Source organism: Sminthopsis crassicaudata, chromosome 5, assembly GCF_048593235.1.
Source record: "Sminthopsis crassicaudata isolate SCR6 chromosome 5, ASM4859323v1, whole genome shotgun sequence".
Taxonomy (NCBI): domain Eukaryota; kingdom Metazoa; phylum Chordata; class Mammalia; order Dasyuromorphia; family Dasyuridae; genus Sminthopsis; species Sminthopsis crassicaudata.
The window spans coordinates 236,752,214-236,770,553 of record NC_133621.1 but is presented as its reverse complement, the minus strand read 5'-3'; the positions used below and the strand labels follow the sequence as shown (position 1 = coordinate 236,770,553).

Below are 18,340 nucleotides of genomic sequence, written 5' to 3'. Positions count from 1 at the left end.
TATTGCTCCCCAACTTCCCCTTGCAATGTGTATTAATTGTTCTGATTTTATCATGGCTTTCCTCTTTTATAGATGAGAAAACTAAGTTAGGAAATATTAAGTGACTAAATCATAAGGATTTTTAAAATAATGCATAGTGGCACAAGGGAAAGGTCACCTTCATGTGAACTAGCCATAAGTCTTAATAAACCCATAATTACATATGGATTATATAATCAAGCATGCTACATTAGGGAGTGTGGTAAAACCAGAGATTTCACCAAAAATGTTAAAACTAGAACCAGAGCCTAGGTCTTAGAATGCCATTTCTAGGCCATTTACCTCTTCTCCCAAACTCTCCTTTTTTCACTATTTCATTAAGTTGCAGTAGTCTTCTATTGCCTTTAGTATCAAATATAAACTCTTCTATAATTTAGTTAAAGGTATTCACAACCTGATCAGTTTCCAATCATTTTACATTCTACCCCCCTCTACCTATTCCATCACCCATCTGTAGTAGTTCTTTACTTTAGGACTACGTCTTCCATCTCTGCACTTTTGCATGCCAATGCTGTTCCTTCATAAATTCATCTCTTAGAATCCCTGCCTTTTTATAAGACTTAGGGAAAGTAGGGGGTGAAGTGTTTAGAGCATCAGCTCTGGAGTCAGGAAGATCTGAGCTCATATTTGACCTCAGACATAAGCTGTGTGTTCCAGAGAAAGTCACTCCACTCTGCCTCAGTTTCCTTATCTGTAAAATGAACTGGAGAAGGAGATGTTAAACCCATTCTAGTATCTTTTCCAAGGAAATCCCAAATGGAGACATGGTGAGTCAGATACAACTGAAACTAAAGAATAAATAAAGACTAGTTCCTCCAAGAAGCCTTTTTTCCCCTCCAGCCCCAGATGCCAGTGCTTTTCTCTCTAAGGTTACTAATCATTTACTCTGACAGTATCTTGCTTGTTCTCACTTATAGATTGTCCCCTGTCTCCCACTGGAATGTGAGCTCTTTGAAGGCATAATAAACATACAAATGGATTAGTTAACAGCAGAAAGCAGATGGCTAAAATGCTTAGCAATTTTAAGAAAAACAACCAAAAAATTGGGTGGATAATTCCATGAAAAAAGGAACATACACACACATACACACACACACACACACACACACACACACACACACACACACACACACACTCCAACCACTGCTTGATTTTTCCAGAAGAAAACAATAACATAAAAACCCTTATAATAATTTTCCTTTTTCACAATGGTTTCTGGTTTTTAATCTTTTAGTTTGGGGCATTAATTAATGGACATGTGTCCTATATTGAAGAAGAAGGGTAACTAAAAAAGGAAAGAAGATGGGAAAAGCAGAAGGGAGGGCTGACAATGTCAGGAATGCTATAAAAAGACTTAAGGGCTGCAGACTTTTTTTTCCCCTTTCTCTAGAATAAACCCTTCTTTGCAATATTTTTGTTGCACAGAGATTCTAACCCACAGAAATTCATACTGCAATAAAAGTTGATCAAAATTAAAATAAAACATGAACAATCCTTATTGGCCAGATGAAGCCAGGAATTAAATAAAGGCTTATGACTCGTGAATGTTAAGCATTTTTAATGTACTAAGCTCTCTGTCTTCTAAAAGTAATTAATGCCTTAATTACAGCTGTCATCAGCATAACCAATTTACTCTTTTGACTATCTAGACCCACCAGCTTTCAATTAAGAATCAAAGAGTCAATTCCTGACAAGCAGAGAAGTCATAAATGATTTATACCTATCCCACTTTTATGTAATGTTACATTTATTATTCAACTTTAATCTTCAAGCATGTTTTTTAATTTCTGAAAGTCCAAAGGCAAGACAATTTTTCAAAGATTATATCCACTTTGAAGACAGTTCTTTCCAGGAAGCACATTTTTAAATTAAATATTACCATTCTTTTTAACTTAATTGACTGATTCCTAAAATGCTGAATTAAATTTTAATAGTTTCAGAAATTGATGTCCTTTCCATACTATGATTTTGATAAATTTAAAATAATGATTTTCATTCTACTTTGTAGCAGATTGAAATATGTATATATTTTTAGGACTGTATTTTTGTGTAATGGAAAAAGGAAGGAAAAGAGAGGAGAGAGAATACACAGAACACTGTTAAGAACTTTACAAGCAATATCTTTTGTTTCATCCTCATCCTGTCCTTGTGAAGTAGTGCTATTATTATTCCCATTTTAGAGTTGAGGAAACTGAGGCAAAAAGTTTAATATTAATTGATAAGCATATGCCCTAGGTAGAAAGAGAGGAGAGTAGAAAAGGGGGAAAAGATGGGGAAAAGCAGAAGGCAGGGCTGACAAATGACTTGCCTAGGATCACATTGCTAAGAAGTGTTTGAGGCTAAATTTGATCTCAGATGCTCCCGGCTCTAGTCCAGTTCTCTACCACTGCAACACCTACCCATTGTAAACCCCAAGCATCTATCCTTCAGTTAACATCCATCTGATCAAACATATCCTGGTTTGCTACATTCTATGTTAGAATAGAGATATATTGAGAATTTATCCTGTTTTTTGGATGTTTTTTAGGATATTGACTTAGAAGAGATATTGCTAGATCAAGGGTATACACAGTTTTAAAGCCTTTGATCATGATTCTAAATTGCTCTCCAAAATGGTTAGATCTGTTCATAACTTCACCTGTAATTTTCTGGTTAGCTTTCTGGAGGACATTCAGACAAACCTTGGTCTCAGCAGAATAATCACCACGAGAATAGTCGGGATAAAGTCCAAAGTCTTTATTGTCTCCTTCAGTCTCCCAGTCTACGTCAGCAATCTCAGCCAGTCAGCCAGTCAGCAGTCTGTACATCCAAATGTAATATCCTGCTTTCTAGAGCCCCCAAGTTGGGGTGACAAAATATACCATTGCTTTCTAGAGTCCTCACATTGGGGTGGATTAAAATATAGTATCCAGACTAGCACTCTGGAAGATCTTGGGACCAGCCTGAGTCCTTGGTTTTAGTGGAGGAATGCAGGAGTCAGGAGAGCCATCAGGATGGAGGGAGATGGAATGTCTCTCTTCTACTCCTTGTTGGCTCTTACATACCTTATTGTAATTACATCACTGCAGCATACTGATTATGTGTGAACTTAGAGAACCATTACATCACCATGCTAAGTACTAAGTATATATGCAAATTTTTAATGGGCTAGAACTCTGAAACAAGGATTCTTACAGGGTGTTAAGCCAGTGGAATTGATAAAGACAATGGTTATCTAGTTTAGCATGGTGCTTAAATAGTTCTCCAGTTCAGTACATGTACTTAGTACTTAATATAATTCCACAAGATTCACACCTATGATAACAGAGTATATAACAGCCAGCAAAGGCTGAGACAGATTCAATCCATCATCCACCTTTGTGGTAGCTGGAGGCTGAAGCACAACCCTAAGACTCAGAGAGATTCATTCACTTCATCTCACATCGACTTGGTGACAGTCTTTCTTCCTTCAATTCTCCACTGAAACCAAGGCTCCGGAAAGCCTTTAAGAAAGCTAGCTGGGCCCCAGGAAAGGAGACATGACTTTGAAAGAGATAATAAAGGATTTGGACTTTAACCCCTGGCTACTCTTGTGGTGATTACTGAACTGAAAAGAAGGTTGCTCCTAGAGATCCCCAAGAAACTGAACTAAGAACCAAGATAACAATTGTCTCATCAATTTCTCTGAGTTAACACCTTGTTTCAAGTATACTTCTCCAGTATGTTGGCATAAAAATAGAGTGAGAAGACAGGGTGAGAGAACAAGACTCAAAACCCTATGTCCAAAATGCAACAGAGGCTTCCATTGGGCATCAGAATGTAGATTGACTCAGGGAAACGAGAGGTGGGTCCCAGTTCCAGGTTACACCCCAAGAGTCTTTAGAAGTTCAGTATTCTGTCATGATCAAGTAGCCAAAAATCAATCTGATGGAAGAAAAGGATTACATGATCAATCAACCAAAAAGCAATCTGATGGGAGAAAGGGATTATAATTGGGGAGAATACAGATTTTTATAATTGATAGAAAGGCAGTGTCCAGTGCAAGCAGCTCCAATATAATCACCAGGTGATGTGGAGAGATCCAGAGTGGTGAATGGAAGGGACCAGATAGGTAAAGTGCTTGGGGGAGAGGGCAGATGGGTGCTAACAAGTTGTATTCACCTTTTCCACCAGAGAGACAGAAAAAGTGAAAAACCTTCAAACAAAGGAGGAAACTCAATAAACATCAGGTGGTTCCATCTCTGACCACATGTGCCACTGAAAAAGCATGACTGTTAAACCCAATGTGTCTTGCAATTGACTCATGAACATCAAAAATTGTTGATAAGACTGTTATAGAACTTCAAAACCCACAGGAATCATTGGATTCCCTGAGACATGATAAGATTGTTGCAGGATTTAAACAATCAGGAATCACTGGATTCCCTAACACATAATAAGACTATGGCAGAACTTCAAAATCTGCAGGAATCATTGGATTCCCTGACATGTGAAGTGATGGATAATAGATTGGTTCTGGATTATTTTTGGCTGATGAAGGAAGTGTATGTGTGCAATTGTTATTTATATACCCTCCTTCTAGGACTTATGGACATGTATATTCATAGTTTGTTATATTACTATGTTGATTCATGTTGCTTCTTATATCACTACCAGCCTGTGTTATATTACTATGTGCTTGTATAATAACTTCTTATGCTGATGGATTTATGTATACCTGTTTCAAGTAAAACCCTTCAGAAACCCGCTAACAAAATCTGGTTTGAATCCCCATTTCCCTTTGATGTTTCCATCTTCCTTCCTGAGACATCAGGGAGGGCATGATCATCTTCTTTCTTGGTGTTTTTCCCTCCCTTCCTGAGAAGTCAGGGAGGGTGTGACCACATATGTTCTAAAACAAAAGAAAGCAGGAGATGTAGAGAGCCAGAACTCTGGAGAAGTATACAAGTTAACAAGGTATTAACTCAGAGGAATTGATGAGACAATGGTTATCTAATTTACATATACTTAGTACTTAGGATGGTGATATAATGGTTCTTTAAGTTCACACATAATCAGTATGCTGTAATGATGTAATTACAATAAGGTTTATAAGAGCCAACAAGGATTGGAAGAGAGACATTCCATCTCCCACCATCCTGGTGGTTTTCCTGCTTTCTGCATTCCTCCACCAAAACCAAAGCCCTTCAGATTGAAGGTCCCTCAAGAAAGCTTTCCCGGCCCAGTTGAAGGAGACAGACTGTGAAGGAGATAATAAAGACTTTGAACTTTATTCCTGACTATTCTCATGGTGATTATTTTGCTGAAAGCTAGCCAGAACATTACATTCATCAATAATGTATTAGTTTCCAAGTTTTCCCATATCCCTTCCAACATCCAATATTTTTGTATTATATTAGCCATTATGATAGGTACAAAGTGTTACCTCAGAGTTGTTTTAATTTTCATTTCTCTGTTCAGTAGTAATTTAGAACATTTTTTCATATGACTATAGATAGCTCTCATTTCTTTTTTTTTGAAAACTGCCTGTTTATTAAAAAAAAAAAAAAAAAGAAAACTGCCTGTTTATATCTTTTGACCATTTATCAATTGGATTTTTATAAATTTAAATTTGTGTTTTTATAAATTTTAAATAATTTGAAATTTATCAGACATACTCATTGCAAATTCCCTCTCACTTTTCTGTTTTCCTTATAATTTTTGGTTACATTAGTTCTGTTTGTACAAATATTTTTAAATTTTATATAATCAAAATTATCCATTTTACATTGTATAATGTTCTCTATATCGCCCTTGGCCTAATTTCTTCCCTTATCTGACAAACAAACCATTCCACATGCTCTCTTAATTTGCTTATGGTATCACTGTTTATATGTAAATCATATATACCTATTTTAACCTTATCTTGACATTCAGTGTGAGATATTCTTTGTGGATTCATAATAAAACCATCACATTGTCTGCAAAAGTGTTAATTTTATTTTGTTTAAGCCCTCCTTTTTTAGTCCTTGTCTTATTTTTATTGCTGAGCATTTAGTTGGTGCAGTGGATAGTGTTGGACCTATTGTTAGGAAGACACATTTTACTTAGTTCAAATCTAACTTCAAACAATTAGTAGCTATGTGACTGTGGGTAATTCATTTAACCTTGCTTGCCTTATTTTACACATCTGTGAAATGAGCTTGAGAAGAAAATGGCAAATCACTTCAGTATCTTTGTCAAAAAATTCCCAAATGGGATCATTAAGAGTCAGATATAATTGAAACAAAGGAACAATAACAATTGCTCCTACTCTCTTAATTAGAGTTAGATCAAAAAATACTAGGGAAAAATATGTCCTTAGTATATGTCTTTTATTCACTGAGAAAACTTTTAGTACTTCTCTATTGTAAACAATTCTACCCTTTTAGTATAAATGCATACATAGCCATTATATATATAGCCATTATTTTAATGGCCTTTATATGCCTAGGATCTAACATTTTGTTCATCAATTTTAGCATAAAAGAATTTTGTATTTTATCAGAAGCTTTTTCTGCATCTAATAATATAATCAAGTTACTTTGGTTTTAGTTACTTTTATCTTTACTGTGATTAATTAATATGTTTGTTTTCTTAAAAATGAACCACCTTTTTACCCTCATATAAATTCAGTGTGATTATAGTAATTTTCCATATATCAATTAATTCATTTCCTAGGAAATTATTTAAGATTTTGCATTGATATTATTGTTTTCTTTTCATAATTCTCTTTTTCTTTTGTGGGTTTAATTATTACATATACATACGCATACATATACATCCTCTAAAGATGATTCATAAGCATACATATAGCCCCATTTCTCTCCTGAGCTCCATATCACCACCTATGTATTGGATATTTTAAACTTGGTGTTCTAGAATATTTCAAATTGGCTGTTGTGAAGATAACTCAAACTCAAAATGTGCAAAACAAAACTGAGTTAGTTCCTATTTAATAGTTCCTGTGTACTAAACACTGTGCTAAGCACTAAGATACAAAGAAAAGCAAAACATGACCACCTTACCCTTAAGGAACTTATTGTTTAATGAGAGCCATAGTACTTCATACAGGATATATACAGAGTAGATGGAAGGTAATCTGAGAAAGGAAGGCACTAACAACTAGCGGGACTGGAAATGGCTGTGTCTTGAAGGAAGGCAGGGAAATTATGGCAGAAGTGATGGACTGAAGCATTTTAAGCTTTCCAAACATTCTAAGAATACTAGTACAAAGATACAGAGATGAAAGAAAAAAACACTGTATTCAAAGCACTGAAAAAGGCCAATGTAGATGAATCATAGAACATATAAAAAGTCTAATTATATATAAGAAATATGGAAAGGTAGAAAAGATTCAGGTGATGAAACCTTTCTGGAGGTGATAGGACAATTTAATGGGATGGGAGTGACCTAGGCAGACCTACTCTTAGAAAAATCACCTTGGCAGCTGAGTATATTGTAGATTGCATAGGGGAGAGACTTGAGGTAGGGAGAAGAATTAGAAGGTGATTGCAATAGTCTAGGCAAGAGGTGACAAAGTAATTAATGCTGTGTCTGTTTGAGTGAAGAAAAATGTGGGGGCACATACAAGTGCTTTGATAAAGGCCATAACAATAAAATTTAAGAATATATTTTATAGGTAAAATGAGTTGAGAGTTAACAATCAAACATGGCATTCATTTTGGAAGTCAAATATGGCCCCCAGTTTGGAAGCCTGGATAAGTCAAAGGATGATAATGTTCTTTAACAATAATAAGGAAGTTCAGAATAGGGGAAGGTTTGTAGTAAAAGGGAATGTGTTTTACTTTAGGTGTGTTGAACTTTCCAGGTACTTCAAATTTTGTCAGTTGGCTGGAAGTGTGATCACCAGATTAGACTCAGGATTTCAGGGTGAAGTTGAAAAGCAGTAGAACAATTAACTGCAGGGTAAAATCAAAACAAATTTCTTCAATGCTATTTCCAAAAAGTCACAACTCTAGGTTAGAGATTAATAGGTATTTTTGCCTTATCTTGCCCCAAATCAAGTCTCCAGACTACTTTCCATTCATATATGTAGGTAATGTTGACTCATCCTCATATTTGTCCCAATGGAACTTTGCCTCTGGGACAATGGGTTTTGATAGGTGATCTTTCACCGTTACTTGCCTGGAACGAGGCCTCTAATCCATTTCCTACTTGAGAATTGCTTAAGGATGTCTCTATCTATTATTTTATAATTATCTTTATCAGTTAACTTCCCCATTAGGATGTCAGGAATTGTTTTGTTTTTATCTCCAGAGTTTAGCATAGTGCTTGACAAAAAAATAAATGTGTTATTAAAGTAGATAGTAGTTATAAAAGTGCAAATTTACCCTATTCTACTTTCCATACATTCATCTACCCATCTTTCTCTTCATTTCTCAACAGACTTTCTTCCTGACTTCTTCACTATGCTCCAAAAACTCTTCATCCCAGATCACTCCAACCCTGCACTTCAAACCTCAGAAATAATTTTCTACCTCTGAAACACATCCCTATTATAAAACATCCCTTTCCAGAATCTTCAGTCAAAAAGGGCATCTGGGTTTTGTCACCAAGCTAAAATTCAGACTCCTCTCTAAGTTAGGTCTCTTTTAAGACCCTACATCTTTCCCACTTCCACTTTACCACCAGTCCAGCTTCCTTTTATGTATTATCTTTCCCCTTAAGAATTAAGCTCATTGAGTCACAAACTGTCTTTCTTTTTGTTTGTATTTGTATTCCAAAGGTTTAACACAATGTCTGGCAATAATAAACAATCTATAAATCCATCAATCTAATCCATCTTTATTAAACACTTAACTATGCCAGACTCTGTACTAAGCTTTGGGAAATTACTTGTATTTTATTCTTTCAATGGAATTAAATTAATAAAAAGAAAGACAGCTTTTGCCCTCAAGGAGTTTACAATAAAAAATAGGAAGAGGTGGTTAAATATCTAGAGACATCTTATTTTACAGGATCACCTCTTTCCTTTTTTTCTTTCTACGAGGAAAACTTTTTCTACTTAGGGGCAAGAATGCTTGATTATGTCCATTGAGAATGTTCCAGCTGATTTGGCAGGACAAGGTTTATATCCTTCCTGCTCTGTAGAAGCACCAAATCTTAGGGCCATTTGTTTTTGGTTTTGTTTTTTTTAATTTGTTGTTGTTATTGTTTATTATTTGTCATTATTGTTTGGTATTGTTATTGTTGTATTGTTTCTGACTTTTTGTGAGTCTATGGAGCTTTCTTGGCAAATATACTATGATGGTTTGCCATTTCCTTCTCCAATGGAGTAAGGTAAACAGAGATTGCCCAGGGTCATACAGCTAGTAAGTGCCTAAAGCCTGATTATAATTCAGGTCTTTACAATTCCAGGTCTAGTATACTATCTACTGCACCAACTAGCTGCCTCTCCCCCCAAAAGATGTAATTATAGTAGGGAATTTAATTTTAATTTTGGGAACATTTTGTGTCAGAGAGGTGCCCATGCTTATGAAATCTTTAATTCTAATACCAAGGGAATAAAAAGGCTATATAAAGAATTCAGATTGCAGTCATCTTAAGATTCTCTGACTATAATAGGGATGGGAAAATTATCTGTATCCCAGAGTCCCTCTTAATGTTCATTATTATTGAGAAAGATTTCTTTTGAGACATTTGGTCAATATAGCTGCCCTTTTGTTAATATCTAGTGACAATCAGGAAGTTTGTCAACTTGAAAATAACTACGAAAACTGACTAGGGAATCCCCCACAACAAATGGTCAAATGTCTATATAAACATTCCCACTGCCAAGATAATCTTCAGAGTCACTCAGTTATCTAAGTTAATCTATTTCCCCCAAGGAAATCATTTATTCAGAAAAAAATAAAAGCACAAAACCACTATTGTAGTCAAAGACTGTGTAGAAGGAGGAAAATAATTTTGTGAGGGAGGATATAGGAGAACTATGTTGGAGTGGCAGAGACTATAGGATTATTCAAGTTTTTGCAAGATCATTTTTTCAAGAAAGTGCCCTGTGAAACATGTTTCTTTCAGCTCTCCTGGATTGAGTAAATAATGAAACTTCTTAAGATGCACAATTAAGGGTTTCAGTATCTATATTACTTTGTAGCTTCAACTCAAGAGTTTTTAAAAACCTGGAATCAATGAATTCCCATGAACTCTACAAATGAAATGTTGGGGAAATGGAAGTGAGATTAGAAGATCTGCTAATTTGGAACATATTTATTTTCACCAATATTTGAAAATTTATATTTCTTTCAAATTTAAAAACATCACCATGGACCTCAACAACTTCCAAAGTCATCTATGACATAAAAAGGTTAAGAATCCATGTTCTGTGGGATAGGACAGAGGGAAGATTAGAATTAGAATATGGGTTCAAGGATTATCAAAGAGTACTGAGAATGCTGAGTTTCTGAAACTAAGAGCAAGACTAGTCTGCTTAGTTGAGCTTTCTAACTATTACTTAGCCTAAGCTATTATGCATTATAAATATAGTAGTCATTTCCTGAAACAACCTCACCAAGTTTCCTTGTGAATCATGACATCAATGAACCAGTCCTTTCAAGTTATTCCTCTCATCACCCTTCTCTCCTCCTAAAGAAAACAAGACTAGCAGGAATAACTAAAAATACCACTCACCACAATAATTACATTTGCTTCAGGGATTGGAAGGTTTTCCACTTCCAGATCTTGACCAGTCATTGCCAACAAGTTGAGAGAGGGGTCATAGACAGGTTTAGGAAATGTGGATTTAACAGTTATGGCAGGGTGTTGTTTGCTTGTTTGTATATGAGGATAATGGAAGCCGTGTTTATATTTTTTTTCATGGCTTGTGTCCAAGCTCTTCTCAATAGTTTGCACATGGTGGTAGATAAATACAGGCTTCCCACTCTTCTGCTGATGAATTGCCAAAAGGTGGTCACTATCTCCTGAGAAACATCCTGTAAGGAAAAAAGGAGAGAGATAAGAGTCAGAAACCTGTTGATATAATTGGACAAACCTATTAGATAAAACATTCATATATATCCTCCCAGAAGCCTTATTATTTTTAAAAGATTTTTTTTCTGATTTTATGTAATGTCATATAGGTATAAAGCCTTCTTAACAACATTAGGATCCTTATATTCAAAATCAGTTGCCAAGTGCTATTAGTTCTATCTTTACAACATTTATTAACTAATGTGTGCCAGATACTGTGCTAAGTTGTTTGTTCAATGGCATCATGGTGTGATATTTTAACTTGTGTGTGAATTGGACTGAAGTGAGGCAGAGTAACTCAAAGTTGTCAGCCTCACTCTCTCTCTTCTAGAGTTGTCAAAATCCAGTGGCAAGACATAAGATAGAATGACAGGAAATGCCTAGGATGTAGTGGATGACCTTGGCATCTTCAATGTCCAAGCAAACTCTAAGTGCTCCACTGTACCTGCTTCTGGCTGTTGGAACAAATTTTTCTCATCTGCACTAGGGAAGGTCTTCACATACTTAGGATAGATATCCTCCAACTTAATAATGGGCTTAAATCCTTTTGGTTATCCCTCAACCTAGTTTGGCCTGTTTACCAAGACAGATTTTATCAGATTCTGGCTATTGTGCATGATACTTCTTCTTGGAGCCACAGGTAAAAGTTGGGTGATTGGTTGGATACCAAAGAAAGATGAACAGCCCTGAAAAGCATTCAGCAAATCCTTACAACAAAGGTAATATAATTTAATATATACTATAAATTATATTATACTATATTTAATACATATATCATATTACAAATATGATCTAATTTCCTCTAATATTATCTCATTACTTCTAGAATCAAATATAGCTTTCTCTGGCATTTAAAATCCTTAACATTTTAAGCTTATCCTTAATTTTTAGGTTTATTATTTATTGCTTAACCTTTTCATGAATCCTGTAGGGCAGTAAAACAGTTTTTCATACATAACTTTCTATAGAAATTGTGATAAGTGCTGGGCATATAAAGAAAGGAAAAAGAAGGGCCTTGCTCTCAAGGAGGTAACAATCTATCCTAAGGCAACATACAAAAAGCAACTAAAAAGAGAGGGAGGGAATGTTTTGTGTAGAATGAAGGCATGCTGAAGTCAAAGACCAGTGAAGTGCAACAACATGATTAATGATGAGATTGCTGCCCTGGGAGGAAGATCTGGGAGAAGCTCTCCACTGTCCATTCTCTACCATTTTCAATCATAGGATATCATTCAGCAACCCCTAGATGTACACACCTGGGTAGGAAATAATGAAATGGAATTCTTCAGTTCCTCCAGGGTCTGGGAAGAACACTCCACAAATATTTGACATTTATCTCTTTCTTTCTATTCACATAGCCACATTCACACAAGACAAGTGCTCATATGAAAATCAGAAGAAATGATTCAAGGATACTCTTAAGGTTTTGCTGAAGAACTTTAGAATTCATTTAAGATATGTCACAGAACTATCAATCATGGCATTCAAAGAAGGCAATGCACTTTATAATTTCCCATCCAAATACTAGCCAGGCCTGATCCTGCTTAGCTTGCGAGATCAGACAAGATACAGAAAGGTATGCTTTTGCTTCTACATCTTGCTTTCAGCAGCTTAATGCTGGCAAATAGAAGCTATGCTTTACACGTCAGTTCTTCAGGCATTTGGGAATTAATACTCTCTCAATTACAAAAATTTTTATCTAGGCTAAACATTTGTAATTTCTTTAACCAATCTTCAAATGGTGAAGGAGAAAGAGCAAGAGGAGGAAAAAGAAAGAGAGAAAGAGAGAGAGGGAGGGAAGGAGAGAGGGAGTGAGGGGAAAAGGCAGGGAGGGAAAGAGGGAGGGAAGAAGCTCAATGACTATTTTATAAATACACAAAGGAGAAAAATAAAGTTCAGAAAGGGACAGAAAAGCAAAGAAAGTCATTGTGTCAAATATAATTTAGATTTTATCAAAAGAAATTTAGTTTCATGTTTAATCCTCTTTGATACTTTGTAGATTCAAATGCTCATGTTTGCTGATTTTCTTAAGTTCATAGGTTTTTTTTAAAAAAACAAAAACAAAAAACAAAACAAAAACAAAACAAAACAAAAAAATGGCATACAAGAAATTGGCATTAAATGCAAACAATGCATTTTTGTTTTTCTTCCCAGGTTATTTTTACCTTCTGAATTAAATTCTTTCTGTGCAACAAGAGAACTGTTCAGTTCTGCACACATATATTGTATCTAGGATATACTATAACATATTTAACATGTGTATGACTGCTTGCCATCTAGGAGAAGGGGTGGCGGGAGGGAAGGGAAAAATCGGAACAGAAGTGAGTGCAAGGAATAATGTAAAAAAATTATCCATGCATATGCACTATCAATAAAAAAGTTATAATTATTTAAAAAAAGAAAAAATGTAAACAAAAATTTCCTATCCATTTTTGCCACACGAAAAATGCACATTTAGGTAATTTTTCCATTTTTTATGATCTCTTTGAAATAGTAGTAGTAGTATTGCTGGATCAAAGGGTATGAACAGTTTTTATAATATTTTGGGCACAGTTACAAATTGCTCTTCAGAATAACTGCTCCACCAACCATGCATTAGTGGCCACTTCATCATTTATCATTTTCTGTTTTTGTCATTTTAGTCAACCTGATAAGTGTGAAATGGTATCTCAGAGTTGTTTAATTTGCATTTCTCTAATAAAAAGTGATTCAGAGATTTCTAATATGCCTATACAAAATTTTAGTTTCTTCATCTGAAAACTGCCTGTTCATAGCCTTGACCATTTATTAATTGAGGAATGATTTTTTAAAAATAAATTTGTCTCAGTTCTTCATATGTTTGAGAAATGAAGCCTTTATCAGAGACAATAGCTATAAAGAGAATTTCCAGGCTTTCCACTATTTTAAAAATCTTGGTTGCATTGGTTTTGTTTCTACAAAAATTTTTTAATATAATATAATTCAAAATATAATTTTGCATTTTGGAATGCTCTCTAGCACTATTTTGATCATGAATTTTCCCCTTCCCTATAGATCTGATACATAGATTATTCCTTATTCTTTTAATTTGCTAATGATATCATGTAATCATATTTATGCATAGGGATACATGTAAAATTGCACCCATTTTTATGTTACTTAGTATGCAGCATGAGATGTTGGTCTAAACATAGTTAATGTCTTATTGTTTTCCAGTTTTCCCAGCAGTTTTTGTTATATAATGGGTTCATATCCCAAAAGCTGGAGTAATATTAGTTATTTAAGAATTTTTTTTCTTTTTGTTAATCTGGGCATTTTATATTTTTGTAAGTATTCATCAATTAGATTGTCAGATTTATTGGCATGCAGTTTGGCAAAATAGCTTCTAATTGTTGTGCTATTTTCTTCTTCATTGGTGCTAAGTTCAACCTTTTCATTTTTGATACTGATAATTTAATTTTCTTAATCAAATTAAACAAAGGATTATTTTATTGGAGCTTTTTGTAAAATTGGCAGTTAATTTATTAGTTCAGTAGTTTCCTTACTTTTAACTTTAATAATATTTCCTTTGATTTCAGAATTTCTGATTTGGTATTTAATTTGAGGTTTTAAAATTTTGTTCTTTTTTCTAGCTTTTTTAGTTGCATGCCCAACTCATTGGTCGTCTCTTTATTTTATTCATGAAATTATTTAGAGATATAAAATTTCCCTAAAGAACTGCTTTGGCTACATCCCATAACTATGTTATCTCATTATTGCAATTCTCCTGGATTAAATTATTGATTTAATGATTTTTACAATTAATTTGATTTAGAATAAATAAATGAATAACTGATTAAAAATAAGCTATGATTTGTTGTTTGACTCACACATTCTTTAGGATTAGGTTGTCTAATTTCCAATTAGTTTTTAATCTATTTTTCCATGGCTCTTTGTTACTTGTAATTTTTATTACATTATGATTTTAAAAGAATACATTTAATATTTCTGCCTTTCTGCATTTAATTGTAAAGTTTTTAGGCTCTAATACATGGTCAGTTTTTGTGTAGGTGCCATGTATCACTGAGAAAAAAGTATAATTCTGTCCCATTCAATTTTTCTCCAAAAGTCTTCCATACCTAAATTTCCTAAGATTTTATTCATTTCTTTACCTTCTTTCTTGTTTAGTTTGTGATTAGATTTATATAATTCTGAGAGGGGGAAATTGAGATCCCCACTAGTATAGTTTTGCCATCTATTTTTTCTTGTAGCTGATTTAGCTTCTATAAGAATTTGGATGCTATACCACTTGGTACATGCGTCTACTATTGATATCACTTCAGTGTCTATGGTACATTTTAACATATTGTAGTTTCCTTCTTTATCTCTTTTAATTATATCTTTTTTTGCTTTTGTTTTTTCTGAGAACTTTTTTTTTTTACTTCAGCTGGAGCATAACATATTCTTCTCCAGCCATTTAACTTTATTCTGCGTATACCTGTTTCAAATGTACTTCTTATAATCAATATATTGTACACTTTCTGTTTTTTTAAGTCCACTCTGCTATCTGCTTCCTTTTTATGAAAGAGTTCATCCCATTAACATTCATAGTTATGATTACCAGCTGTGCTTTTCTCTAAATCCTATTATCTCTCTTGCTTATATTTTTTTCTCACTTTCCACCCTGACCCTCCTCACCAGTGTTTTCTTTCTGACCAATCTCTCCCTCAATCTGTCCTTCCTTCTATCATTCCTCCTCCTTTCTCTTACCCCTTTCTGCTAGTATTTCTGCCTTCCCACCTCCCAAGATATGTCCTCCTCTCCTTTCTTACCAGGTAAGGTAAATTTCTATATTCAACTGATTGCAAATATTATTCCCTCTTTGAGTCAATACAGATGAGAATAAGGTTCAAGTAAAGCTCATTGTCTACCCTCTCATCTTCCCTCCACTGTAAATGGTCTTTTGTACTTCTTCATATTAAATAATTTACACCATTCTACATCTTTCTGCCTTCTGTACCCTCTTTCTCATTCTTTATTTTTTTACATGTCATTCACTCAAATTCACCTAATATCCATATTCTCTGAGTATATTCCTTTCAAGATATACTATTAGTGATACAATTTGAAACCCTTAAAACAACTGAGGTTTCACACGTATAGAATTGGCTAATATGACAAAAATAGAAAATGAAAAATGTTGGAGAGGATATGGGGAAATTGGGACACTAATGAACTGTTGGTGGACTTGTAAACTGATCTAATAAGTTTGGAAGCAATTTGAAACTGTCTAAAGGGCAATCAAACTATTCAGACCTTTTGATCAAGTAATTCCACTACTAGGTCTGTATCTTAAAGAGATACAGGAGAAAGGGCCAACATGTATAAAAATATTTACAACATCCTTTTTTATCGTGGCAGAATATTGAAAATTTTGTAAATGTCTCAATTAAATTGTGGTATATGAATATATAGAATACTATCATTAAATAAGAAATTATGAACAGGCAGATTTCTAGGAAAAAAATCTGAAAAGACTTATGTGAACTGAAGCAAAGTGAAATGAGCAAAAATTGGAAATCATTGTACACAATATGAAAACATTGTATGATAATCAAGTCTGAATGACTCAACCCTTCTCAGCAACACAATAATCCAAGACAGAACAAAGGACTCATGTAGAAAAATATTATACACATCCAGATAAATATGTTGAATTGCCATTAGGGCAGATCATATTCTGATTTATTATGTCAAAGCAATGTACATAATTCCTGTTTTTGCTGGGCAGAATGGGATACAATCAATCTCAGAATGAAGCCTTGGAGTGTAATTGCTTTAAGCCAATTTACGTGTTTATGAAAGGGAAAAAAAAGGACAAACTTACTTTTCTTAAAGAGACAGAAGTATACAATCACCAAAAAAAAAAAAAATGACTTGCACTCCTCATCTTTATGTCAAAAGGGAATAATTTTGTTTCAAGCATCATGGGCACCTTCTGCCTTAGATAAGTGATTTAAAGTGATACTATCACACCTTCCCTTCTTTTTCTTCCTATCTTCTGTATGGATAAATGAAAATCTTTTCTTTAAAAAAGTACCATTTCTTTTTATATAAAAGTTATTTCTGCATATAACTTGTGCCATCATATAAGCCCCTTTATAAGTTTTCTTGGAAGTAAAACAAATTATGCCAAACCCAACCAATGTGGTAACTGGATCTGACAGCACATGTAATCATTCTGTACCCTTCACTCTTCACTTTCTAATGAAAGGAGGGCAATATTCCCCAATTTCCTTTCTGGGATCAAAGATGGTTGGTCAAAAGAATTACTCAAGTAATTTTTGGCCTTGTTTCATTTTTATTATTACAAACATGGTAAATGCTGTTCTCCAGTTCTGCTTATTTCACTCAGTAAAAGAAGGCTACAAAATGTATTGGAGAGAGCACTAGAGAGAAATCAAGAGCGCTTAAATCAATGAAACTCAGTTTGTTCTGGAAAATGCTATAATTTTTGTAGCATTCATTGAAATAAGTGGAAACAGTACAAGAGAGTTTTCTAGAAAGTCTTTTTATCCCTGTCCCCTCCCTGAGGCAGGCAGAAAAAACTTTTTCAGGAGATTCAAGAAGCAACAGTCAAAGCAAATGGATGTTTTCAAATCTAACTAGTATACATACATACACACACACACACATATATATATATATATATATATATATATATATATATATATATATATATATATATATGTAATTTTTTTAAAAAATAGAAACAAAAGTTATATTTCCTTCCACAACTTTTTGTCCTTTATTTAATGGAAAGTTTTCCTGGATAGAAGAAGAGAAAGAGTGATATATTTGGAAAGATATTAATAAAATCCAAAATTAAAAACCCACAGCTGTATTAGCATATGGTAAAAACTGACTCTGCAATAGTTTTTAAAGTATATAAAAGGATAGTCATAAAGGAGGCAAAAAATTACATATGGGCACTTTTTGAATCTTGAAGAATTGTATTCTACCATACTGTCGGTTGGTATAGGCTGATGACATGGATATATTATGTCATTGCATGGTACTCTGGTTTTGAAAGTGAAAAATGTAAACTTGAAGTTAAATGATATTTGTATTCTGATATGTTATATTTCTCAATATTATTCATGTAGGTAGCTAGAGCATAATAAACTGATTTCCACAAAGCCCGAAACTTAATTGAAATTTGAGAATGATAATATTTTGATCATTACAACAATACAGTTTAAATTTAAATGTTTTCATTTTAACTTTTAAAAGTAAATTAATATTTCTCTGTGATGGAGAAATAATAACTGATTTGATGAGTAAATCACCTTAA

The 18,340-nt window shown here is 33.9% G+C and overlaps 1 protein-coding gene across 1 annotated transcript in view; it reads right to left on the bottom strand.

Moving 5' to 3' along the window:
- PTPRR (protein tyrosine phosphatase receptor type R) overlaps nt 1-18,340 on the bottom strand; it is a 398,730-nt gene that overhangs the window by 364,143 nt on the left and 16,247 nt on the right. Inside the window, exon 2 of the mRNA XM_074270547.1 lies at nt 10,690-10,991. Coding sequence (XP_074126648.1) covers nt 10,690-10,991 — 302 coding nt within the window. The remainder of the gene's footprint in view (nt 1-10,689; nt 10,992-18,340) is intronic.